This window comes from Euprymna scolopes, chromosome 6, assembly GCF_053919585.1.
Source record: "Euprymna scolopes isolate OS-2025 chromosome 6, ASM5391958v1, whole genome shotgun sequence".
NCBI classification, from domain to species: domain Eukaryota; kingdom Metazoa; phylum Mollusca; class Cephalopoda; order Sepiida; family Sepiolidae; genus Euprymna; species Euprymna scolopes.
In genome coordinates, this window is record NC_136487.1 from 61,408,934 (window position 1) to 61,435,999 (window position 27,066).

Below are 27,066 nucleotides of genomic sequence, written 5' to 3' on the forward strand. Positions count from 1 at the left end.
ATTATTTGGATTCTTCGGACTACTGTTCTCATCTTGAGTGTTATTTTCACGTTTCAATCAATGTAACTTCTGACCTTTTTCAGGTGTATCTTGTCAAATTCAGGAATCTTTCTGTCTGCAAACAGTAGTGGAATAGTGGATAAAGTAGTCAGTAAGATTCAGTTGTAAAACTTACACTTCTGGAAGGTGTGGGTAACAGTTAAACTACAATTATGAATTACATACCTAGTCATAGCTGACGGAACAAGAGCATGGTATTCTTGTGGATTAAATAAAGGGTTGTGTTTGAAATTCTGTGTAAGTTCCCGACTTTGACAAGATACACCTGAAGATGGTTGACCAAAATGTTGTGATAATAGCACTCAAGATGAAAACAGTAGTCTGAAGAATCCAAACAAAGAAGCATTTTTAAGTTGCCTTTCTCTAACCTTTCTATATACATCCATATAAAAAAAAATCTTTCAACCATCCAAATAAGAGTCTCTCAATGGTAATTTACAATGGAATGAAATGGAAGAGAAATTCTCATGTAAGTCCAAAAAGATGGAACACAAGTCTATAATAGGCCATATTCAGAACTCTTTTAGAAAATAGTTCCTTCTAAGAAGATACCAAAAAAGCAAAAGCAATACTTACAAACCACTTCAATAAGATTAATGAGAGCAACTCCATCTTTCACGTCATTTCTTAGATCTTCAACCTGCCGAGCGGTTGCCCGTTTTCGGAGCTGAGCATTCACCCAGGCTTCATAAGCATGAAGTTGTTGCTGTAAAAAAAATCAAAAAAATCAGAAGAATGATATCTCCATCTTCAAGGAAACACATTCAAACCTTATTACTTCAAAGACAAAAATATACACATGAAGACATAAAAATATATTCCAGTAAATAACAGAAATTGTGGCATAATCATGCTGACAGACTGCTTCCTATTAGATCACTGAAGTTAAGCAACATTGAGCCTGGTCAGCACCATATGGAGAACCATTTAGAAATACTAGGTGCTGTAGACATATACAGATCCATATACATATCCATCAATTAGATTAAAAAAAAAAGTCACAGCATCACTTTCTGGTGTTCACAATTTCTCAACATTTCCACCAATGTCTCCTAGCAAAGTTAAATAATCAAACTTTGTTAATTCTACTCATTATTTCCAATCTTCTCCTAATATTCATCATCATTCAACTGAAAGTTTCTCCATTAGTAAAGACAAAACAAAAAAAAAAGATTTCAGAATTTAGTATGAATACGTGTAAATAGTTTGTTTAATATTCTTTCATGGTTAATTAACTTTTGGAAAATGATTTCATAAATAAAGTTGTCTGGAGTCATATTTAGTAGTCGATAATACTTGCTGCTTGCATTTGCACATGAATTAATGACACTGACAGAAAGTACGTTCTCATTTGTCAATGTCTTCATAAAAGTGATATACATATTAAACCATTAGAAAAAAAACAAAGTCACAGCACCACCTCTGAAGTTGGGATTTTGTCAACATTTCATCTATGTCTACTGATATAGGATGATTTGAGTAATAAATGACTAGAACTGTCGCGCAAATGACATCATCACGAAAACAGGATTCCAGATGGAGGATTCTGAGAAAAAGTCAAGATGGTAGACACAAAAATGGTTGGATGCACTACATAAAGATCTTCAGATGGGTAGAGTTCAAACTGATCAAGTTTTTAATCATATTATGGTGGAGGGAAAAATCAAATGTGGTCCACCTCACTGCGTGGGATAAATAGAGAAAAGAAAATGATGAAGTTACACTGTTAGCAGCAATACAGTATGCTGCAATGGTGTAAGGTTTATTACACAGGTCATATATGCCACATGTCAGATTCAAGACCCTCAAAACAGCTCCTTTAGGAAAGGGGCCATGGCTGCTGAATCTGTACACATTGAGGTACATGAGCAGAAATGTGCTGTTATATAAGAGTACTGCCGGGGTAACAGCAAGTAACCTGAATGTTTATTATATGATCATTGTTGATGTTTGAAAATAGAATGTTAGAAAATATGTATCGAGATGAATTAGGTGTTTTATAGATAATATATTTATGGTAGAAATATGTATCGAGATGAATTAGGTGTTTTACAGATAAGATATTTATGGTAGAAATATGTATTGAGATGAATTAGGTGTTTTACAGATAAAATATTTATGGTAGAAATGTATATCAAGATGAATTAGGTGTTTTACAGATAAAATATTTATGGTAGAAATATGTATCGAAGTGAATTATGTCTTTTACAGATAAGATATTTATGGTAGAAATATGTATAGAGATGAATTAGGTGTTTTACAGATAAAATATTTATGGTAGAAATATGTATCGAGATGAATTAGGTGTTTTACAGATAAAATATTTATGGTAGAAATATGTATCGAGATGAATTAGGTGTTTTACAGATATGATATTTATGGTAGAAATATGTATCGAGATGAATTAGGTGTTTTACAGATAAAATATTTATGGTAGAAATATGTATCGAGATAAATTAGGTGTTTTACAGATAAGATATTTATGGTAGAAATATGTATCGAGATGAATTAGGTGTTTTACAGATAAAATATTTATGGTAGAAATATGTATCGAGATGAATTAGGTGTTTTACAAATAAAATATTTATGGTAGAAATATGTATCGAGATAAATTAGGTGTTTTACAGATAAAATATTTATGGTAGAAATATGTATCGAGATGAATTAGGTGCTTTACAGATAAAATATTTATGGTAGAAATATGTATCGAGATGAATTAGGTGTTTTACAGATAAAATATTTATGGTAGAAATATGTATCGAGATGAATTAGGTGTTTTACAGATAAGATATTTATAGTAGAAATATGTATCGAGATGAATTAGGTGTTTTACAGATAACATATTTATGGTAGAAATATGTATAGAGATGAATTAGGTGTTTTACAGATAAAATATTTATGGTAGAAATATGTATCGAGATAAATTAGGTGTTTTACAGATAAAATATTTATGGTAGAAATATGTATCGAGATGAATTAGGTGTTTTACAGATAAAATATTTATGGTAGAAATATGTATCGAGATGAATTAGGTGTTTTACAGATAAAATATTTATGGTAGAAATATGTATCGAGATGAATTAGGTGTTTTACAGATAAGATATTTATGGTAGAAATACGTATCGAGATGAATTAGGTGTTTTACAGATAAAATATTTATGGTAGAAATATGTATCGAGATGAATTAGGTGTTTTACAGATAAAATATTTATGGTAGAAATATGTATCAAGATGAATTAGGTGTTTTACAGATAAAATATTTATGGTAGAAATATGTATCGAGATGAATTAGGTGTTTTACAGATAAAATATTTATGGTAGAAATATGTATCGAGATGAATTAGGTGTTTTACAGATAAGATATTTATGGTAGAAATATGTATCGCAATGAATTAGGTGTTTTACAGATAAGATATTTATGGTAGAAATATGTATCGAGATGAATAAGGTGTTTTACAGATAAGATATTTATGGTAGAAATATGTATCAAGATGAATTAGGTGTTTTACAGATAAGATATTTATGGTAGAAATATGTATCAAGATGAATTAGGTGTTTTAAAGATAAAATATTTATTGTAGAAATATGTATCGAGATGAATTAGGTGTTTTACAGATAAGATATTTATGGTAGAAATATATATCGAGATGAATTAGGTGTTTTACAGATTAAATATTGATGGTAGAAATATGTATCAAGATGAATTAGGTGTTTTACAGATAAGATATTCATGGTGGAAATGTATCAAGATGAATTAGGTGTTTTACAGATAAGATATTTATGGTAGAAATATGTATCGAGATGAATTACGTGTTTTACAGATAAGATATTTATGGTAGAAATATGTATTGAGATGAATTAGGTGTTTTACAGATAAAATATTTATGGTAGAAATGTATATCGAGATGAATTACGTGTTTTACAGATAAGATATTTATGGTAGAAATATGTATCGAGATGAATTAGGTGTTTTACAGATAAGATATTTATGGTAGAAATGTATCAAGATGAATTAGGTGTTTTACAGATAAGATATTTATGGTAGAAATATGTATCGAGATGAATTAAGTGTTTTACAGATAACATATTTATGGTAGCAATATGTATCGAGATGAATTAGGTGTTTTACAGATAAGATATTTATTGTAGAAATATGTATCGAGATGAATTACGTGTTTTACAGATAAGATATTTATGATAGAAATATGTATCGAGATGAATTAGGTGTTTTACAGATAAAATATTTATGGTAGAAATATGTATCGAGATGAATTAGGTGTTTTACAGATAAGATATTTATGGTAGAAATGTATCAGAAATGTTAACGTTGGAATGTTAGATAAATAAAATATGTGACAAAGATGGATCAGCAGATTTGTGTATGAGTTGATGATATAATGAGATAGTTTACAAATGCACATAGAGTTTTAAAGTGGAGATAGTCAGAGTGGGAGAGTTGGAACAGTTAGCATGGAAGATATCATCTCCGCGTTTGGAAGCTGGGAGGAACATGACTTACAACGCTTTGCGGCTCTGATGGGAAATAACCACTGATGAAATAAAGCTATATAAAAATATAACTTTGTGTTTTCTTCCAGAGAACCCTTTAATTACAGACAAACCACGAGGAAGGCGGTATGTGTCCTAGTGTATGTTATGCATTGCCACATGGTAAATGAAAAGTCTTTATACGTGTAAATGTCCTCCTGCAGCCAGTCACTAAATGAAAGAGAACATTACAATAAAACTAATGTTTATACACATTATACTCACGAGAAGATAACAGAAACATTTATATTATAGATGTATGCACATACATTATACATATACTTATATACTTCTTATATACACATTAGACATAATTACTTGTATGAAACGTAAATATATACACTTGTTATATAGACGGCTATACAACAGTGCTATTCAAAAAGATAGAGTAATCAGCACCTCTGCTACAGAATCACCCTACAGATGCCCTACAGGCGGGAGACAGTTTAGAGTTCAGATCGAACTGACAAGCCATCTCTAGGTTTACAAAACAACTAATGATAATGGTCATCTTCGCAAATAATAGACAAATATCATCATCGGCAAGTAGCAACAAACAGGAATGGATCCATTTTTAGGACATCTCCATTGAATATGCATGTTTAGCGATAAAACATTTTTATTTCAATCTGAACTGTTCAAACCGACTACCAGACTAAGCCCCTTACTGCTATGCAAGGATGTATTTTAAACATAAAACATGACAAGAAACTAATAAGTTTAAGAATTTTTAACATGAGGATTGATAATTTCTATGATTTAGATTATTAAGAAGGACTACTGTTCTCATCTTGGTTGTTATTTTCACAATCTTTCAGTAAAGGTATTAGGTTGGTGCAAAAGTAATGTTGTTTTTTGACGTTTAACGTCAAGTAAAAAGAAAAACGACATTATCTTTGCCACCAACCTAATAACTTCTGACCACCTTCAGGTGCATCTTTTTGAGCATGGTAACTTTTATGTTGGACTTTAAGACTTCTACAAAATAAACACTTTTACCCAGCCATGACTAATAGAACGAAAACAATCTACCTTTGTGGATGAAATAAAGAGCTCTGTTCAAAATTCTGCATAAGTTTCCAAGTTTGACATAAAGATTCATGAATCTGAATAAGGTCAGAGATTACATCAACCGAAACGTTATAAAAATAACAACACGAAAATATTAGTCTGAATAATCCAAATAATACAGGAATACTATTATTAACAGTAAAATATACAGATTTACTGTTGAAAACCCCATGGAATTTCCATACGGGCCCTGCTAGTATATTTAACAAAGAAAATATTATTGTGGGAGTTATCAATAGCAGAAAGCAATTAATATTCTATAGTAGGAAATATTCCATATCCAATATTTTCTTCTTTCCATCTCTCTTTTAACAAACGAAACATTTTTTTTTTCCACAATTTAATAATCCATGTAAAACCTCTTGTAATATGAAATTGAGGACAAAAAATCAATGATTGATGGAAAGCCAAATCGGAATAAATCAATAAGACCAATTTTTGTGATGTTGCATTGTCTCTTGCTAAAAAAAGAAAAAAAAAAAAAAAAAAAAGAAATGCAATTCAAGGTTTGGAGAGCATTGTCGTACATCAGTTAACAAGTAATGAAAAATATTATTTTCACGTTTCGGTTGATGTAAGGTTCAACCTTCTTCAAGTGTATCTTGTTAAACTTGGGGAATCTGCACAGAATTTTGAACAGAACCGTTTTGTTTAAACCATGGTACTTGGTAAAATTCAGTTGTAAGTTACACTCTTCTAGAGATTGAAGGTTCGATCTTCAATGCAGGTGAACCTCGAAATACAATTGCAAATTATTTAGAACTTCTAGCCAGTCATGACTGATGGAACGAGAGCATGCTATCACTGCGGATTAAATAATGGATTCCATTCAAAATTCCGTGCAGATTCCCAAATTTGATAGAAAGATTCCCAAGTTCTACAAAATATACCTGAAGAATGTCGAAGGTTACATCAACTGAAACGTGAAAATAACACATGAGAACAGTAATCCGAAAAATCCAAAAATACTCCAATGAATTCAAAAACGAGTAATGAAAAACTGAAAGCTTAATCAGCAAATTAAGTTCATATTTGCTTGCCTCCTTGCGAGGACAGAGCTAGACATGAGGTCATTTTTTAATGTGGGGAAAATCCAGCTCCAAAAATTAGAAACTCTGGATTTAGACAAAAAATTAAAATTGCTCTAGTCTAGAAGGATTTCTTCCTCACTAAACAAAAACAGAAAAGATGAAGTGTAGTAACTGTTCTGATTCTATACTTTGTCCTAACAAGCAGGCAAAGGATCTACATTATCTGGTTATTTAACTCCATTTAAAATTTAAAAAAAAAATGCACATTAAAAGCAAGTTCCATTTTTTAATTTTTTTTTTGTTTTTTGTTTTTTGTTTTACCAAAATGGACTTTAAAAAAATAATTAACTAAACTCAATTTTTGCAGTTGATATTCTTAAGATGCGATCTCCCCACCATTATTTTGCTGGGGATGGGGCATTCTGTTGGATGTCAGACATTGACCTAGTATTTCAGGGACTCCAACCAAAAGGTTTTTTTTAAAGATTCTTACAATCACTTTGAGCACAATTGTTTGTATCTCTCGAGCACTTGATTCATAAGATATATTAACCAGATAGTTTTTGAAATTCTTTTTCATGAACCTGATTGGTCCCAAAATTACTGAAACGATGGAGATCTTCCTACGATTCCAGTTCTTTTCATGTCATACATATCACCCTAGTATTTTGTTATCTCCTCCCTCTCAGCTCTGTTTAAGCTAGCATCATTAGGAACACCGATTTCAACTAGGGTTGCTACTTTCCTCCCTCTTGTCCCATAACACTATGTCAGGTTCAACAGCTCCTGACACTGTAATATGTTCCATGTTTAGCAACGTTAAGTGCTGGTTCAAACTTATGCATGACAGATGGACAACCAGAGCTGCTTTCTTATGTGTGGATACATCTAACATATCAAGTCAATAAGTCCTGGACCTGCCATATACAGTAGAACACTGGGATACAGTTTTTTCATGTTACGATGTGGAATACAATGTTTTTCCAGACCCTAGTTACAGTATTTGCCCTGCCTTACGGTGTTTTTTATAATTTTATTTGATTATATACATGTGTATTATATGTACTGTATTTTGTTACTAATTTTTAATATGTACTGTATAAAATTTTGCTTAGGCCCCACAATACGTCAATTTCACCAACCCTGGAACAGATTAATGCCATATCCTCGGGTTCTACTGTATCTTGTGCTACTAATAAAAAAAATCCATGTGATTTTTATAAAGTACTAACCTTTAAATGATATGTGTCAAAATTTGAGTTTAACCGGATTACAGTTACTTGAGTTTACAGGTTACAGTTATTTAAATGAAGCAACAAATTTTAAAAACAATGAAAAAATCTGAAGTTTATGTATTGATAAAGCATTACTTTCTGATTGTAAAACATACTATTCAAGCAAAACAATAGCTTGATAAGTTTTATTTGGACTTTTGTCCATTGGAAACAATGGTTAAGAGGTGGTATGCTAACTTTTAGTTGTAAAGACATAGATGATCTTGAAATCTCAGGTCCACCCAAATTCGACAGTTGTACTGGAAAACCTAAAAATTCCACAAGCTTATTTTAGATGATCATAAATTGAAGTTGCAACAGACAGCAGATGAGTTGAAGATATTAAATGATAATGTATTGTTTTGCATGAACATTTGTTAATGATAAAGCTGTGTCTAAAATGGGTGCGACATATACAGTCAATTAAAAGCAACAACAACACGGTAACAGTGGCCTCTGGGCCTTGATAATGTGGTGATGCCTATGTAAAAAAAAAAAAAAAAAAAACAATTCAGCAATTCAGAGTATTGTTTTACAATTGTTTCAATACAACACAAGAAAATGTTTGTGCTGATATCTGATAATGGATGAAACATGGATCAACCACTCTGAAGTCAAATCGGCAGTCAGCTGAGTGGACAGCAGCAATTGAAAGCTGTCCAAACAAAAAAAAAAGGATCAAAGATGCAAACATCAGCAGGCAAGGTTTTGTCCTCTGTATTTTGGGATGCACAAAGTATTCTGTTCATAAATTACTTTGAGAAAAGAAAAAACATCTATAGTGAATATTATTGGTGCATTTGAAAGAAATCATAAAAACGACAAAATAATTAAAAAAATAAAAAAATGTCCATTTTTTTAAGACAATGTACTGTCACAAGTCAATAAGCAACAATGACAAAACTACACGAATTACATTTCAAATTGTTTCTGAACCCACTCTATTCTACAGATCTGCCCCTCTGACAACCACTGGCTGTTTGTAGACCTAAAAAAAACCTCAGGGAAAACAATTTGGCTCCGATGAAGAAATGATGCTGGAAACTAAAACATATTTTGAAAGCAAAAACAAATCGTTCTATCAAAAAGGCCCTGAATTGCTAGAGAAGCATTGGAATCAGTGTATTACATCAAAAGAAAACAATATTACTGAATATAATTGAATTTTGCCTAAAAGTTATTTTTTTAGGCTTGGGATTATTGAGTGATGTGTTATATACAACTAAAACTCTGACGATGTTGATTTGTTTTTTTTTTCTTTCTTGTTTGCTTGTCACCGTGCACATTTCAGCTGTATATAAATGTTTTAGTTGATGAGAGAAAGAGTGAATATCGTAAAGTGTAAATGATAAGTGCCGAGAGGAATGGAAAGATGTGAAGTGAGAAAGCATAGAGAGAAAGACAGAGAGGAGAAAGTGAGGAAGGGAGTGAGAAAGAGATGCGTCTATTATGACATCACAATGTATTTGGACAGATACAATTCTTGCAAAAACATGATTTTCAAATTAAAATTAAAGAATCATTTTTATTCAAAGATATATATATTTGTTATGAGCAAAAAATCTAAATTATATTTCTATTTGTCTATTCTTCTTTTTCTTGGAAACTACTGGGTTAATCTCGCTTAAATTTTGTATGGACCTTTTTTATTATAAGGTGCTGCAAACTAAGTATTATGGTATTCATTTGATGCACAGTTAGGGATTAATAGATATTAGTATTTAATGCAAAAATGAGCATCAATTTGGCATAAAGCACTCATTCTAAGTCAATGGGCTTTTGCTATAACCTTTGCTGTTTTTCATGGGTTAAAAAGTGTAGTAATAAAAATAATTCGTAATATATTAAACTGAATTTATTGGAATTTTGAGTTGTTCAAAATCTCAAAATTCAAGATAGAACAGCAGAATGGTGTCCAATTTTTTTTATAAATGTCAATAGATAAACTTTACTCATGGGTAATCAAATTTTCAACATTTTCAATCCTCACATGACATTCATCATCATTTACCTGACAAACTAACTATTTCATTGAACTTCATACTCGAATGTTTTTGGCCTTAACAAATGGTGATCCATTAAACAAAAAAAATTGTAAAAATTCATAAAAATATACAATAATTGTACAATTTTTCGAAAATTTGGAAAATGATGATGATGCAATGTTTCTCATAAAAAAGACGCTTATTTAGTAAATACAGAAAGCAAAAATCAATTTTATATGGATATTTATGGATAGTTTTTAATCGTTTTTTTTTTTTCATAACACACAATGATGACATTTTACCATTAATATGATCATCATCACCATGATGATGATCATCATCATCATCGGTTAAATTTTTGTTTTACATGTGAGGATGATTTTTAAAAATTGACTTCAAAACTAATCTTATCTGGCCAGGTTTTTAAATTACATAACCTGAAATGCGTCGAATATTTTTGAAAGTCATTTCTTTAGAAAAGGAAAAAATAATTTCTCAGGTCGAATGTGATTCCTGATGCCAATCCAAGTGAAGTGATGGGGTAGGTGTGTCAGAAATTTCGTGAAAAATAGTGAATAATTCCACCCCGTCTTTCTAAGCTTATAACTCCTCGAAAAATGTAATTCAAGCCCTAATTTTTTTTTTCAATTAAAGGAGCAAGGACCAAGGTTTCATTAAAAAAACAAAAACAAAAAAAAATAAACAAACAACGCGGTTTTTTTTTTCAAAGGTTTTAAACTTCGGACTTTACAGGTAAATTTCTAAAAAAAAACACTACTTTTTTTTGTTTTAAATTTGAATATATTATTTATTGATCTTTTCTCTTCAATTTGTGATATAGAACACTTTGGTGAGTAAATTAATTATTTACTTTTTAATAGACATTTCAAAATGGGAGGCGTGAATTATTCGACCCCCTGTCTTTCCAAGTTTATAACTACTCGAAAAATGTAATTCAAGCCCTAATTTTTTTTCAATTAAAGGAGCAAGGACCAAGGTTTCATTAAAAAAAAAAAGAAAAAGCAAACAACGTGGTTAAAAAAAAAAAGGTTTTAAACTTCGAACTTTACAGGTAAATTTCTTAAAAAAAACACTACGTTTTTTTTTGTTTTAAATTTGAATATATTATGTATTGGCCTTTTCTCTTCAATTTGTGATATATAACACTGTGGTGAGTAAATTAATTATTTACTTTTTAATAGACACTTGAAAATGGGGGGGGGCGTGAATTAAAAAAAAACGTTTGTCTAAAATATTATATTCGGTTTAGTGGAAAGAGCATAAAATTTCACATTGACCCTGAAAATATCGTAAAAATAGAATCAATAGAAAAATTTTAATAGATTTTTAAAGTTTAAAAATTGAAAAATATTGAGTTCGTAAAATTCATTACTGTTTTTTAAAAAATTAAAAAAAAATATTTCTATTACTTTTAAAACAACTTTAATAGTTTATTTTGGAAGTATAACCCATAAAGAAAATAAACAACCCACTTTTAAAAGAGAAATTACGAGTTTTTTTATATTTTATTCGCAGTTTCGCGTTAGGGGTGTCAAAAATTCCTACAAAAATTCTGATACACCTAGTGATAGATGGGGACCAGTGTTTTTATTGAGACATCGTCTCTAGTTGATTGTTGATCAAAATTGAAGAGTACTACTACACCTGCCGCTCTGCCCCTAACATTTGTTTATGGTAAAGCCGTCAGTTTACAAAGCACGGATTCTAAAATAACAACTGAACACTTTGTAAAACATTCTGGTGCTTGTACATTATAATTGAATATCTAAAAAAAAAAATGCATTAAATAAAATAAAAAAAAAACTATTGTGTAATTATGTGTCACAGCAAAATAGGTAAAAAATTCCCAAACTCAAGCAAAATGATTGAGTAGAAAAATAAAGGATTACAAGAAAAAATAAAATTCATCGAATAACGCCGTTTTAAGAGGTTAGTCTAAGATAAACTGACTTATCTCCCTTGCTTCCACTTAACTTTCATTTGAAATTAGAAAATGGTGGATCGATGATGATGATGATGATGATGATCATCATCATCATCATCATAATAATAATAATAATAATAATAATAATAATAATAATAATAATAATAATAATAATAATAATAATAATAATGCATTTTCTTTTCCTTTACTTCCTCTTTTTTTTTTGTAAAAAATAGATCTAGCAGATCTTCTCGGTCAATTTTTGTAATTAAAAATTTTGATACAACACCTAATTACGTAATAGTGTTTTTAATTAAAATGCATTTTAAAAACTTTTTAGATATCCAATTATAATGAACAAGAACCAAAATTATTATTGTTACATGCATCTATACCGGAGTTTATAGTTTGTCAAATTTCAGTTTAGGATGACATTATCATTGATAAACATGCTGACACAGATTGGAGACATCTTATTTTAGATCATCCTGCCAAGTATCTTATATTTCTTGGTCTGTTACTCAAGTTTAGAAATTGTCACATCAATTGTTCCGTCATGCTTCTGTTTAAAATAGCATTTTTAAAACACAATGCACAAATTGAATTAACATATCTTAAGAACATTTGTTGTCTTGCTTGCTTCTCCACGAGGGCAGACTAGGACACAAGACCGATGTTTAATGTGGAGAAAGTCCAGCTCCTCCAAATGGGACAGTCTGGACCGTGACAAAAATTTACATTACCTCAGTCTACAAGGATTTCTCGTTAACTGAGCGAGGACAGAAAAGATGAAGTATAGTATCAGAAAAGGGTTCTTATTTAGAATTCGATCTAAGAAAAAAAATATAGAAATTATTTATGATGTACGTACCCATCACCGAACGAAAATGTCATATTCCAAAAATCACATAAATTGATCAAGTAGTTTTATTTTTATAACGAAAATATTTTTTAAACGATTTAATGGGATTAATGTGAAATCAGTAGCATTACAAGGTTGATCTCACGGGTTTGAATTATTGTGGATTCATCTGTTATTTTTTTTTCAAGATGGCAACGTGAGACAGTCCTTTTTGCTTACTCATAAAATTTTAATTTTTAGTTAAAAATAAAACTACTTGATCATTTTACGTAATTTTTGGAATGTCACATCTTCATTCAATGATGGGTATAATTTTTCTGTATTTTCTGTACTTTGTTTATCAATTAGGTTGAATTCTAAATAAGAACTCAGAAAAGATACTACACTTTGCCTTTAGACAAAAGGTTGAGGAGAAAAGTATAGAAAATATACATATGTTGATTTCTATTATTAATAGTAGACATTTATATTAAATATAATATTTTAGAGGATAACTTAACCCAATCACTAACCCTAACTTTGAATTAGTGACTTTTTAAATTGTGAAAAAAAAAAAGTTGGAGATGGGAATAATTTTATAAAATTACTGATATTTTCTATAATAAATAGTTGTATTAATGAAAAATGATATTTTAGAATAACTTCTTAACTGAAACAATTCATGGCTTTATAAAACTTTACAATAAGTTTATGAACAAAATAATATTATTTGGTTTATTATTAATAAACATTTTGTGTTAAAACAGGTAAAAAAAATTAAAATGCCAAAGCTCAAACGTAAAATTGATTTTTTGGTGTAGAATGATTTAGTAAATACAGATGAAATAGCCGATGTAGGGGGAAAAATGGATTCATTAAGCTTGATAAGACAAAATGTTCATATTAAAAATAGCACATCACATGATGTAAACATTATGTCATCGTTATAAAAATATACATTACTTGGAAACCTAAGTTTTATAAAAGAGATTTCTTTTTAAATAAATAAATTTAAAAAAAAAAAAGATTCTTCTCGTATATACTAAAAAAGTTATCTTTACAATACAAGTTTCCACTTCACTTCCGGTTGCTGCTTCGTTTTTACGTTATCTTTTGTTTATTTTTAGGTGAAAGTACATAATAGATAAAGGAAGCCATCCCCATCCATGTGAAGAAGGGCTTTTCTAAATAATAACGTTATTAGTTGAAAAAAACAAAAAAAAAGGGGGGGGGCATTCATAACATGGAAAGAGGGCAACCGGAAGTGAAGTGGAAACTTTAATCGTAAAGATAATTCGTTTTCTTTTAATTAAATATTTCAGCAAGATGAGTAGCAGTTAGATTACCTACCATATCTAAGAAGTAACGCCAAAAAATGTACAAGTTTCAAAGTTGCTTCATACCGTAACCCATCCGGCAGAGGTTTTCAAAAGGAAAGAGTTAGATGATAATTGTCCAATGTGTCTGAGAAGAGATAAGAAGCAAGACAATGCTTTGCTTCCATAGCATTTGTAGTCTGCCAAACGTGTACGATGAAAAGCAGCAAAAGTGAATATTAGCATTCAACATGCAACTGGCATCGCAGCTGATAGACATTAGCAGTACAACATTTACTCTAAAACTCATGTTCTATTGATTTGCTTGCCCCCCCCCCTCCCTATACACACACTCTGGCTCTAAAGAAATAAAAAGATGCGGGGGGGGGGGAGAGAGAGAGAGAGAGCAGGAGTAGTACCTACGTGTTGCTGAAGACATCCCGGCACTCTCACTAATATTGATTCTTGACAATCAAGAGTCATAAAAAAACAACTATCTCAAATACAAAAGATCCCAGTGAATTTTTACAAGGGATCAGATTGTGAATGTCACATCCTGTTCACAAAATCTGACATAGTTATATGGAACAAGAAGGAGAAAGTTAGTGTCCCCAATGATGCTGGGTTAAAAATAGTTAAGAGGGAAAAGGTCTTATGAACGACATAAAAAGAAACTGGAATCTTTGGAAGATCTCCATTATTCCAGCAATTATAGGAGTAACCGGACTCATGAAAAACAAATTCCAAAAAATACTAAGCAGATATACCCAGTTAACCAAGTGCAAAGGAGATACAAATAATTGCACTTACAGGGACGGTTAGAATTTGAAAAAGATCTCTCGGTTGGTATGTCTAAGATAGTGGGTGAATGTTTGGCATCGTACCAGCTAGAACAAAGTGAGATTTTTTTTTTTTTAAAAGTAGAGATAATACCATGGGAAAAAATTAAAGAAGGAGAAGAATCATCATCATCGACGACGACGATCCCTGGCTTGATTTATAGATGGGTCACTTGTAAAACATCCATATGAATTTTATAAATTATTAAATTTCAAATGGCACATGTTGAATTTTTAACTGAATCAGATTATTAGTTAGTTTTTTTAAAATGAAACTGTAATTTTTATAAACAATGGGAAAACTTGAATTTCGAGCATTGCCAATCTAGTGCTTTCTGATAAGAAAAGATACTGTTAAAGTAAAGACAAGAATAGATATGTTTTATTCAGACTTTGTCCATCAGAAACAATGATTAAGAGGTGACATGTCATACAGACATATATAGTGCTAAACTTTCAATTCGATCAAATTCAGCAGTTATCCTGGAAAACATAAAAAATGTCAACAAACTAATTTTGCTCAATCAGAAATTAAAGCTGTATGAGATAGCAGAGAAGTTGAAGATTTGAGAAGGTAATCTATTAATAATTTTGCATGAACATTTGTCAATGAGACAAAGTTGTATTCAAAGTAGATGCCACATTTATTTACCGTAGATATAAAAAAACAATGTATAAATTTTTTTCATAAAAAAAATTGTTTTTAAATATAATGAATAAGAATATTTGTAAACTGATTTTTTTATATTAGTTGAGATGATGATGATGATGATGCTGATGATGATGAGAAAAGAGTATCATTCTGAAACATTCCCTTGCATTATTCCTTTTAATTTTTAATGCATGTAAACACCAGTGTCGTCAAAAATATACTTAAATAAGTCTTGTTCATAGTTCAAAAAACAAAGGATGAGGAAAAAGAAAAACGTCTAGTTATTCATAAAAAGTTTCACATTCGTTTATTTTTTTACAAAAAAAAAAAAAAATAATAAAATAAAAAAATAAATAAATTTTTTCAAAAAAAAGAAAAGAAAATGTTGACTTTTCTCGATATTGACATGAAAAGAATTAAGGACAGTAAATTTTGTTAACATTTACATTTACAGAGAAAGGATTAAAGATGTCGACTTTTGTTGACATTAACATAGAAGAATTAAGGACGTTGATTGTTGATATTGACATAGGATTATTAATATTTTCAAAAGTCTTTTCGTACTCCAATGTTCTTTACAAGACTCAGTCGTGTTTAACACGTAGTACTCTGTCTTTGTCTGGCCAGGTTTAGAACACGTCTTTCCTTGTCGCTCTCAGGCCACGTGTGTAACACGTCCATTTCTATCCTTCTCGGGTCACGTTTTCTTGTTTTGTAACGTTTTCTTTCCTTCTTTGTTTCTGTGACGTCACCTTGTACACAGCTCGGTCATTTGCATAGGTTGGCTGCTGCTGCCGCCTTACCTACATCCATACTCTGTTACATAACAGCACTTAGTTGAATACTCCACCAGACCAGATGAATCCAATAAGACTAAAAGACCACAAAAACGGATATACTATAGCATGTTTACTAGTTAATTGGGAAGACGGGAAAAAATTAATATTCTTAACTTCTTTACTAATTCAGCATTAAAAAGGTAAAAGGAGAACTTGAGTTGAACACGCAAATCTCTTTGCATCTCATATAGAGATAAATTGTTAACTCCAGGCAGGGGACCCTTGATTATCTGAGACTTTACACTGAAGTACGATGAAAAATATATATATATATGTTATGCAGGGTGTCTATAAAGTCTCTTTACAATTAAAAAAAAAAAAACATTACATCGACAGTTGATGAGATATCTTGACTAGATTTTTTTTTTTTTTTTTTTAAATTAGTGTTTATTGAAGATTCTGTATTTCAGATATTTTATTAATGGAAGTAAACTACTAAGAGAGCTCCTACAAAATGGTTATTCCCCAAAAGAAGGCACAGTGTGGTTCCCAGCATGAACTGAAACATATCTGAAAATGTGTAGCCAAAAATGTTTGTATAAATAAAAATTTATACCAAATATATACACAACTCTACTTATTATAGAGCACTATTATATGAAAACAGTATTAACTCTTATGAACAAATCATCGCTAAAATTATACATAGTCATCCTCAGACTTCAGTGCGGCTAAACTAGCAACTGTCTCAAACTTGGATTGACACTCAACTGCCTACGCTATTTTGGCTGCTGCTATGTAGTTAGGGTGAAATTACAATGGTCAACACAGTCAACCGCTGTAAGTTTTATTTGTTTACACATAAAGCATTGCATTATACGCTAGTGGCAGTTTGTTATTTCACTATCTCAATTAGCTTAGTTAGAATGAAAAACTGAATACTTGAATGTTTTCATTTTGATTCCAGCTAATGGCGTCTCCTTCATTTTGCTTTTACACACACACACGAGGGACACGCATAATACTTTTTAAAAGATTGCTGCAACTTAACAGCGCCAAGTTTTAAATTTGTCAACAAATTCAGTGCTAATTTGGGTTGAGAAAGGTATGAATTGCAAATATCACCCCCCCATCCCCAGCTGAGGTAAAAATGAGTAAAGAGTAAAATAACAAGTTGTGTTCAAGTAATTGCATACAAAAAATCTTTTATTATAAAGATTATGTTTTGGAATTACACCATAAAACGTGTATAGTCAAATACTCCGCACGTTTTTTATCTCTTCAAAGACAAAAATGCTAAATATTTGTCCTGGAAATAAAACAATATTACAAAACAAAATGATTTGTTATGTTAATTAAAATCAAAGTGATCATTAAATTAAACTAAATAATAGTTGATTAATAAAATGTCTATTTCAAAACTAATATGCAGATTAGTCAACCTTGTGACTGATAACGCATATGCATAAGTAATACATATATATATATATATATATATATATATATATATATATATATATATATATAAATAATGGTGCATCTAATGAGTGTAGAGTTGAATTAACTTGAAATATGATCAAGATCAAGTGTTGGAATCCATGATGTCAATTAAAAGTTAAAAATTTTTTAGCTGGTGTCTACCATGTCTGACTTATGAAATAGATTTCTTGTTATAAAATTACTAATATTATACACCCTGTCAGCTAAAATTGTGAACTATGCCAACTGTACCTCTGCAGAGAGGTAAGACTTTTTCAACGGAAAAAAAAAATCAAATGAATTGATAATTTTGTTTATAATTGAAATAAAATACAAAATAGAGAATTAACAAATCATGTCATTTTTGTTCCACTATTATTAGCATAACATTTTATTCGGAATTTCTTTCATAAAAATTCACTTATTAATAAAATGACAATCTTTAAAATTCTTTTTAATAAAACATATTTGGACTTAAACAAGAAAGTAAAATAAAAACGTTAATTCATGGCTTATAAAACTTATTTTAATTTTGTATTTAAATTTTAAGATTCTGAAAGCTTTACATTTTGAATTATAACAAAACTTTGTTTCAAAAATACCTAAATAAGAAATACATTAATAACTTATTTTATGATTAGAACAAGGAAGAAATAAACAAAACAAGGGAGACAATTCATATCAAGTTCTGTCCCTTGCTGTTAGGCAAAATCTATCTATAATATCTACATATATAAAAGTGACTTTGTCAGCATCAAGAACGGTCTCTACCAAACTCTTTTTAATTTTTGGTCAACACTCTTGAAATTTGAAGTATAGAGGATCTGGACTTGTGGAACAAATTCGATTTAGCATTTAACCAGTAAAAATAGCTGCTGATGGGTCAAAATGAACAAGTTGAAACTTGGCAGGCCTAAGTTGACTAAATGTACACCTTTTACGCAAATGTACATTTATACAATAAAGTCAGTTAATTTTTTCTGATATTCATCTGCTGCTAGCTCAGATAATAACAAATACGGCTGGAACACTAAATGTTTTGGTTTCGATTCTAGCTGATGGCATCCAACTCATATTTTTTTTTTTAAGTTTTGAAATAATTACTATATATTGGGTACAATATAATAATCAATAGTGAATGGGCTCTATAATAATAATAATAATAATAATAATAATAGATACGAAAGCTGAATAAATTAAAATATAATATTTAAGGGAATGCTGGGCATCCTGCTAGTTCATCGATAAAAATGGACTTTTCTGTAAAGACTAAAATAGTTTACTTATCAAAATAAAATCATAAATTTCTTTTTCATTATACTAGTATGAAAACCTAGTATTATCCACGATTAAATAAAGAAGCCCTAACCTTTAATAATTTTTTTATTATTATTATTCTTATTTGTTTATCTATATAATTATAAAACTCTAATGACCTTGTAACGGGTGTTGTAACCCAACACCTGGTTTACGACTTCTGTTTGCGCATGCGTACATAAACATAAACCCATAACAGCATAAACAAATAAACACAAATCGCTGGACCGGTTTCGTTCGAACAAACGGACGTCCTTAGAAAAGCGAATATCTTAAATTTATTGAATAAAAAACTTCAAGATAAGGGAAGCAAACGCAAAACGTGATTACAAATAATACATATAATAATCGATCTGTTTCATATATACGATATGTATTATACTAAATAATCAATGCGACAATAAAACATATTGTTTTACTGTGTACATTTTCAGCGTCACAATTTTTTTTTTGCGTTTAAATTATCCAAATAAACAATTGTTAATACTTTTTGCTTTTTCTTTTACATCGTTCATTTCCATATTATGTTTAAGTTATTTTAACGCAATTTTCTTACAAATGAATCTACTTTAACTCGTTGACAACCATAAGAGCATTTTACAACGGTGATTTACCCACCGCCTTCCTCTTTTTTTAATTCATTCTCCATTTTTTTATACACCTTTCTTAAAAAGGACATTCATACATTTCCTTCTACCCTACCAACATAAATAAATAACCCCGAAAATATGTTTTTTTAATTGCGTTACAAATGAATAATCAACACGACAATAAAACGTACTGTTTTACTGTGTACGTTTTCAGTGTCCCAACTGTTCTTGTTTTTTTTTTCACGTTTAAATTAAAAGATATATCAAAATTTGAATTTAACTTTAAGTATTATGGTATCTGTTCAGTGCACATTTACCTATAAGTATGGCAAACCACTTATAATTCAATGGCTGTAAGTTTTTTTTTTTTCAAAAATAAACAATTATAAACAGAATGACTCATAGAAGTCTACCTATATTCTTTTTTTATTTTAATATACTTTCATAGAAATGTTTCTGTTATGTCATAAAAAACTATTTTCTTTACGTCACAAGTGTTACGCTCATACATGAATTCCATAGCTAATATAACATACTGACCCAACGGGTCAAGGGTAGTCTAGTACTTTATAAAATTTGACTTGAGGGTTGGTCTTAAGGATGTACCCAGCAGCCAGTAGGTGCACATGAAGTGAAATTAATATAAATAAATTTTGGTAAACTTATAATCTTTAACCATCTTAAGGCACATATGGTATTTCCAAGGAATCGATCAGGACTCCTGTACATCGTATTTCAAACTTAAGCATAACAGATTAACAAAAATGATATTTCAAATTTAAGAATTTGAGTTATCATTTTTTGTCAGACTGACATGCCTTAGTTTGATATAAGATTTTTTCATGCTCAAGTTTAAAACAGTTATTTTTAGATTTTGAATATTACTGTACGGGTCTATGAATATGTCTAATTATGATTAAGATTTTCAGTGCCTCAGGGTCTTATAAGCAAGTATTTTGCTTTGAATTATTATTTTTTTTATACAATTGCAGTAATCCTATTTTTATATAAAAAAAAATAAATTAATAAAAATAAATAAGAATTCTTTGGTTTTTGCTGATATCTGTTTCATTGTTTATAGGAAAGATAAAGCAAATTACATTTGTTTGTTCTTTCATCTTTTGGCCTAAAGCACAATGTAGAAAAGAACAAATAAAGATTTCATTTTTGTTTTGTTTCTTTTTGTTTAGATTTAAATGTTACAGCACAACATCATAATGGGAATGACGTTGTCTCAGATGATAGCTATGGAGATGTGTGGCAATGTGCAAGTATCCTCCTGGAGCTTGTTTTTTTCAATTAGCTATTATCTGTTAATGATTCATATAAATCTGAGAGTAACCTAATGCTTCAACTGCAATTGGCAAAAAAATTAAATTGCCATTTAGGGAGGCTGTACCTGCCATTTATTTTCCAACACTTAATTGTATCTGATCATAAAATAAATCGTATTTTATATGCATCGACATGGAGGTCCAATTTCTCTGTTAGTTGCATTGAAGTTTTAGTGCTTGTGCATCATAATTGGACAGCAAAAAATGTGTTTTAAGTAAAAACACAATTTTATGTAATTACTAGCCTGGGTGTCCGGAGTTACCCAGGGGTTTGTAGGTGTAAAAAAAAAAAAAAAAAAATGGTAGTAGGCAGGAATGGCTTGAACCCGCGACGCGAATACAGAAAAGAAAGTGAAAGAAAACCTAGCGTCTTACCGCTATGCCATGACACGACCGGAAGTGTTAAGCATTCAAATTTAATGCAGTCAATCAAAAAGATGACTTGCAGAAATGGCGTTGCTTTATAAGCTCCCATGAATATTGTTTTTAATGTGGGTGGAAAATCAGCTCCCCAAAAAAGGGAGGCACTCTGGCAGTATCCAAATAAATAGTAATTGTTTCAGTATGAAGGGTTTCCCCTACATTGATAAAGGACCAATTCCAGAACAGATACTACCCAGCTCGAGGGCCAGGCATTTGCATTTAAATAGTTTGCTTTATTTATAAAAAAAAAAGACAAACAGTCGACACAATGGGGGCGGTGGGAATTTTTTAAAACTCGATCAAAAAAAAAGATAGAGACAATATCCATTTGCGAATCTGAGATATTACGATCTAAGAAATATTAGAAAATTCTGCCGGATTCTAACCGACGCAAAAACCCTGACGCAACAAGCCTATCATGGACATACACAAACGCACGCGCCCATTTTGCTTTTTATATATGAGACTAGCCTGGGTGCCAGCAGGTGTTGCCCGAGTGTTTGGAGGTGTGTGTTGAGCAAAAAAATTAGTAGTAGGCAGGCAGGCTTGAACCCGTGATGCAAAAGTTAAAAAAGAAAGTGGAGGTGTATGTAAGGGTGTTGGTTGAGCAAAAAAAAAAAAAAGGAAGATTATGAGCGTAAAAAAAAAAAAAAAAATAAATAAATAAATAAATAGTAGTAAGCAGGCTTGAACCTGTAACGCGCCAGAGGAAAAAGAGGTAAAAAAAAAACCCACAGTTTTACCGATGTACCTACTGTGGATGTGTCATCACAGGCGGTCAAAATAATGCATTTATGCGATGTTGTGTACGCGTGGGTTGAATGACTTGCAAAAAATGTCAGCAAAAAAACCCAACACATTTAAATTAAGGCTAGTCAACCGAAAAGAGGGAATGACTTTCGAAAATGTCGGCAAAAAAAGCGAGCACTCTCTGTAGAAAAGTGCCCAGTTGAGGGTGAAGGAATTAATGTTTTTGGCCAATTTTTCAATATTTGTCATTTGAAGGGTCAAGCTTCAAAATGATACCGATCTCATGAAAATTCGTTACCTGTCGAAAGTTTTTGCGAGACATACATACATTCATACATACATTTAAACAGACAGGTGAGATTTATATTATAGTTTTAGTAGGGAGGCAGGCTCGAACCCGTGACGGGAAGGTGGAAAAGAAAGTGAAAGAAAACATGACATCTTACAGCTATGCTATGACGCCACAGGGAGTGTAAAGCGTTCAAAATTTAGTCAAAAAGCTGACTTGCATAAATAAGTTAAGAATCACACACACGCAGAAATGAACGTTGGCTAAAGGCCAGTTAAGCTTTCCGCCGTTTCGTTTATTTGTTTCCCCATAATGCTGGGGAAACCAAGCTAACCCCAAAAGGAGGGACCCTCAAATGAATAGCAATTGTCTGATATGAAAGGTTTCCCCACATTGATCAAAGCTTATTACTTTCAAGACGTGTCTGGCAGGAAAGCCAGGCGAATCAACTTTGCATCGATTAGTTTCGCTTTATTTATACAAAAAAGATGAACAAACACGCAAAAGGATGGAATACAGGGAATTTTTTAAAAGTCAATCAAAATAAATGTAGAGATGACGTCCATTCACAAATCGGAGATATTATGATCTAGGAAGTATAAGGAAACTTCTAAATAAATGTAACCTCGTCCGGAACCTCGGCGAAAAAAGCCTTTCGTGAACATACAAAAACATCCACAGCTGTTTTGCCTTTTATATAATAGACTAGCGGGGTTACCTGGCGTTGCCAGGGTGTTTGGAGGTGTGTGTTTAGCACAAAAAAAAGTGTTAGCAGGCAGGCAGGCTTGAACCCGTAATGCAAAGGCAGAAAAGAAAGTGAAAGAAAACCTGACATCTTACTGCAATGCTACGAGGCCACAGGAAGTGAAAAGCATTCAAATTAAGCGATTTCAATAAAAAAACTGACTTGCTAAGTGAATGAGTTCACACAGGTGCAGAAATAAACGTTGGCTGAAGGCCAGTTCAGCTTTCCACCGTTTCATTTATTTGTTTCCCCATGATGTTGGTGAAAACCAACTCCCCACAAAAAGGGAGTGCCCAAATGAATAGCAATTGTCTGATATGAGAGGGTTTCCCCACAGTGATCAAAGCTAATTGCTTTCTGGACGTCCCTGACACGAAAGCCAGGAAGCTGTCTTCACTTTCGATTAGTTTTGCTTTTGTATGAAAAAGCCGAACAAACACATGAGAGGACAGAATAGCCTGAATTTTGTAAAAGTGGCTCAAATAAAAGATAGAAACGATCTCCGTTCGTAAATCATAAATATTACAACCTAGGGAGTATATAAGAAGTTCTAAAAATATAGGACAACCCCCCCCCTCCGCCTCGAGAACCCCCGCGAAAAAAGCCTTGATGGGCATACAAAAAAGCGCATGGCCGTTTTGCCTTTTATATATATAGATGTTGCCTCTAAGCACTAAGCTGGATACTCCACCAATCTAGATGAATTCTTGTCCTAGAATTTAGTAAGGTCTTTGTTTTATCGTTATTTCCATGGTAGGTGCTCGTCTGAACTCCAATCTCTGGTCCCCCCTCGCCAATCTTTTACGAAAAACACCCGTCTAGCTGAATCCACTGTGAAAAATTTCCCCCACTCTATATCTGTGCCTAAATCAAAATGCGGATTCCATGAACAAAGCTTCTTTCTTAGAACTGCACGCCTGTGGAACTTTGTTCCGTCTGCCTGCTTCCCACCAGACTACAACTTGGATGTGTTCAAGTCCAATGTTAACAAATTCCTAATGAACCGCCCCCTTAAGTAAACACTTCTTCAAATCTCCACACTAACGTAATATACTTGCAATAACCCTTATCCCTGAGTGGCTTCCGGGCCTTGATAAATGCTGATCACTGTGTAAAAAAATAAATAAATAAAAAAAGATATAGTATAACATCGTTCACTATTCAGTTAGGAGAGGAAAATTAATGTCCTTAATTTCTTTACTAACTGAACGTTTGAGATGTAAAGGAGAACATGAAATGAATATTCGGATGTATATGCATCTCATACAAAAATCAAGTGTTAGTCACAGTAACGGGCCCTTTATTTCTGAGAACTTTGAAGAAAGAAAACGAAACGAGATTAAGAAATTGATTTTTAAACGTATTAAAAATAAGAAATGAAAATCTGAAGTCAGAAAGCTAATCTTTTTAAAAATCTAACGTGATCAAAGCCTTGCTGTCATAAGCAGTAAAAACATGATCAAAATCTATTTATATCGTTTGACATTCAACAATAATTAACAAAAACTAGGATTATACTTACCTAACTAAATATTTTAATTACTATAAAGAGGATTACATTTTAATACACAATGGAGAAATTAGAAAGTAATTTTCCAGTTATACTAATCGCATAACAGATTAGTCAAGAGACTGTCTACCTTTGTTTAAGAAACAAACATTTTGAAAATAGTCCACAATCTTAATACATCCATTAATTGTTTAAATATTTATGAAATAGAACGTTTAATGGTTTAATGAATACACCTTTTCTTTTGGTAATATCTTAACTGTTAAACACTAATAATCATTTTCTTATTTGTAATATGACATATTTATTTAGAAAATAATTTCGAGGTATTTTATAATTATTTTATAATCATCAATAAATGTATTATTATTTTATTACTTTATCATGTTCTAATCAGTTTATCATGATTTTATTATCATTTAATAATTTTGTTATTTTATAATGATTCTATTGTTATTTTATCATTTCATTAGCAGTTTTTATCATTCTGTTATTTTATTATGATTCTATTATTATTTTATCATTTCATTAGCAGTTTTAATCATTTTGTTATTTTATTATGATTCTATTATTATTTTATCATTTCATTAGCAGTTTTAATCATTTTGTTATTTTATTATGATTCTATTATTATTTTATCATTTCATTAGCAGTTTTAATCATTTTGTTATTTTATTATTATTTTATCATTTCATTAGCAGTTTTATTATTATTATTTTATCATTTCATTAGCAGTTTTAATCATTTTGTTATTTTATTATTATTTTATCATTTCATTAGCAGTTTTAATCATTTTGTTATTTTATTATTATTTTATCATTTCATTAGCAGTTTTATTATTATTATTTTATCATTTCATTAGCAGTTTTAATCATTTTGTTATTTTATTATGATTCTATTATTATTTTATCATTTCATTAGCAGTTTTTTTCATTCTGTTATTTTATTATGATTCTATTATTATTTTATCATTTCATTAGCAGTTTTAATCATTCTGTTATTTTATAATGATCTTATAATTTTATTATTTCTTCATTTTATCATCAGTTATCAGTTTTTCATCATTCTATTATTTTATCATCATCGAAAGTGCCTCTGTATCATATGATCCTACTATTCGAGCAATACTTGCATCAATTACTGACCGCTGACAAGCTGTTATAAGTCCTTGCATATAAGTGACTAATTTGAAATAATATTTTTATCACTAAATAATAGACTAAAACGCATCTTACTTTAGATGTGTACAAGCATCACTTCAAGCAAAAAACAAAGACATCCACTACAAAAAAATCACTTTAGTAATAATCGGGGATGGGGCGGGGAGCAACTGCGAATGCTTTACCAACTGAAAAACGCATTGATTGATTAAAACTGCAAACTTTACCCAAGATGAGTTTGAAACGGTCGAATGAATATAAAAGAAATGATATGGCAGTTGAATTGGATGAAATTCCTCTCAAAGGCATGAAATTTAATCACATCCTGCAACATCGTATATCATCAGCAATGCATCGACAAATGGACAAAAGGATGCATACTTGCATTCCCAAGAAAAGAAAACATTACTATTGCCTCAAGTTACTGATAAAGTCACTCTAACAGCTACTTTTGCCAAAATTTACAACGCAATGTTGAACCGAATCCAACTTGAAATAGAGAAAATCCTTATAGGAAATCCAAATGATCAACGCTTGTGCAAATGTTAACAGTTCAAAAGATTCTAGAAGATGTACATGAAAGAAATTTAAAAAGGCCATTTTATTGTTTGTGCATTTCTCTAAGGCTGTTGATTAAATTAATACAGGTAAGATGAAGGAAAATATTCTGCTAGCATATGGTATTTTAGTTGATGCAATAATAGTCTTGTACAGCAGAACTCAATCTATGGTACAATCGCCTGACGCAGGCACAAAATTATTTTTAAGTCACTGCTGGTGTTCTTCAAAGCAATAACTCCACATCTGTTTGTAATTTGTTTGGACTACATCCTCCATATATCAGTCGGCGTTGAAAGATAATGACTTAATATTGGTACCTACTAGAAGCAGAAGATATCCTACAGAGAAAATTATTGGCACAGTCATGCTGATCACCTTGCGATTTTTGCTGATACAACTAAACAAGCAGAATCATTTCGATTATTTCAACTACTGTTCTCATTTTTGATATTATTTACATAACATTTCACAAGAATCTGTGGTGTAATGGATAAAGTACTAAGTAAATTCAGTAGAATTTCTTCTTGAAACTAGTTATAAAAAGTTGCATTCTTTTAGAGGTTGAAG

General features: G+C 30.8%; 1 protein-coding gene across 13 annotated transcripts in view; it reads right to left on the minus strand.

The window, feature by feature from the left end:
- Nucleotides 1–27,066, minus strand: part of LOC145277655 (dixin-like) — a 326,945-nt gene that overhangs the window by 140,809 nt on the left and 159,070 nt on the right. For 10 of the 13 annotated variants that reach the window (XM_080129265.1, XM_080129264.1, XM_080129262.1 and 7 more), the window contains one exon: nt 637–766. In XM_080129265.1, the coding sequence (XP_079985391.1) occupies nt 637–766 (130 nt within the window). Of the gene's footprint in view, nt 1–636; nt 767–14,105; nt 14,434–27,066 lie in introns of those variants that run through there. The other 3 variants (XM_080129271.1, XM_080129270.1, XM_080129276.1) reach the window with 2 other exon arrangements.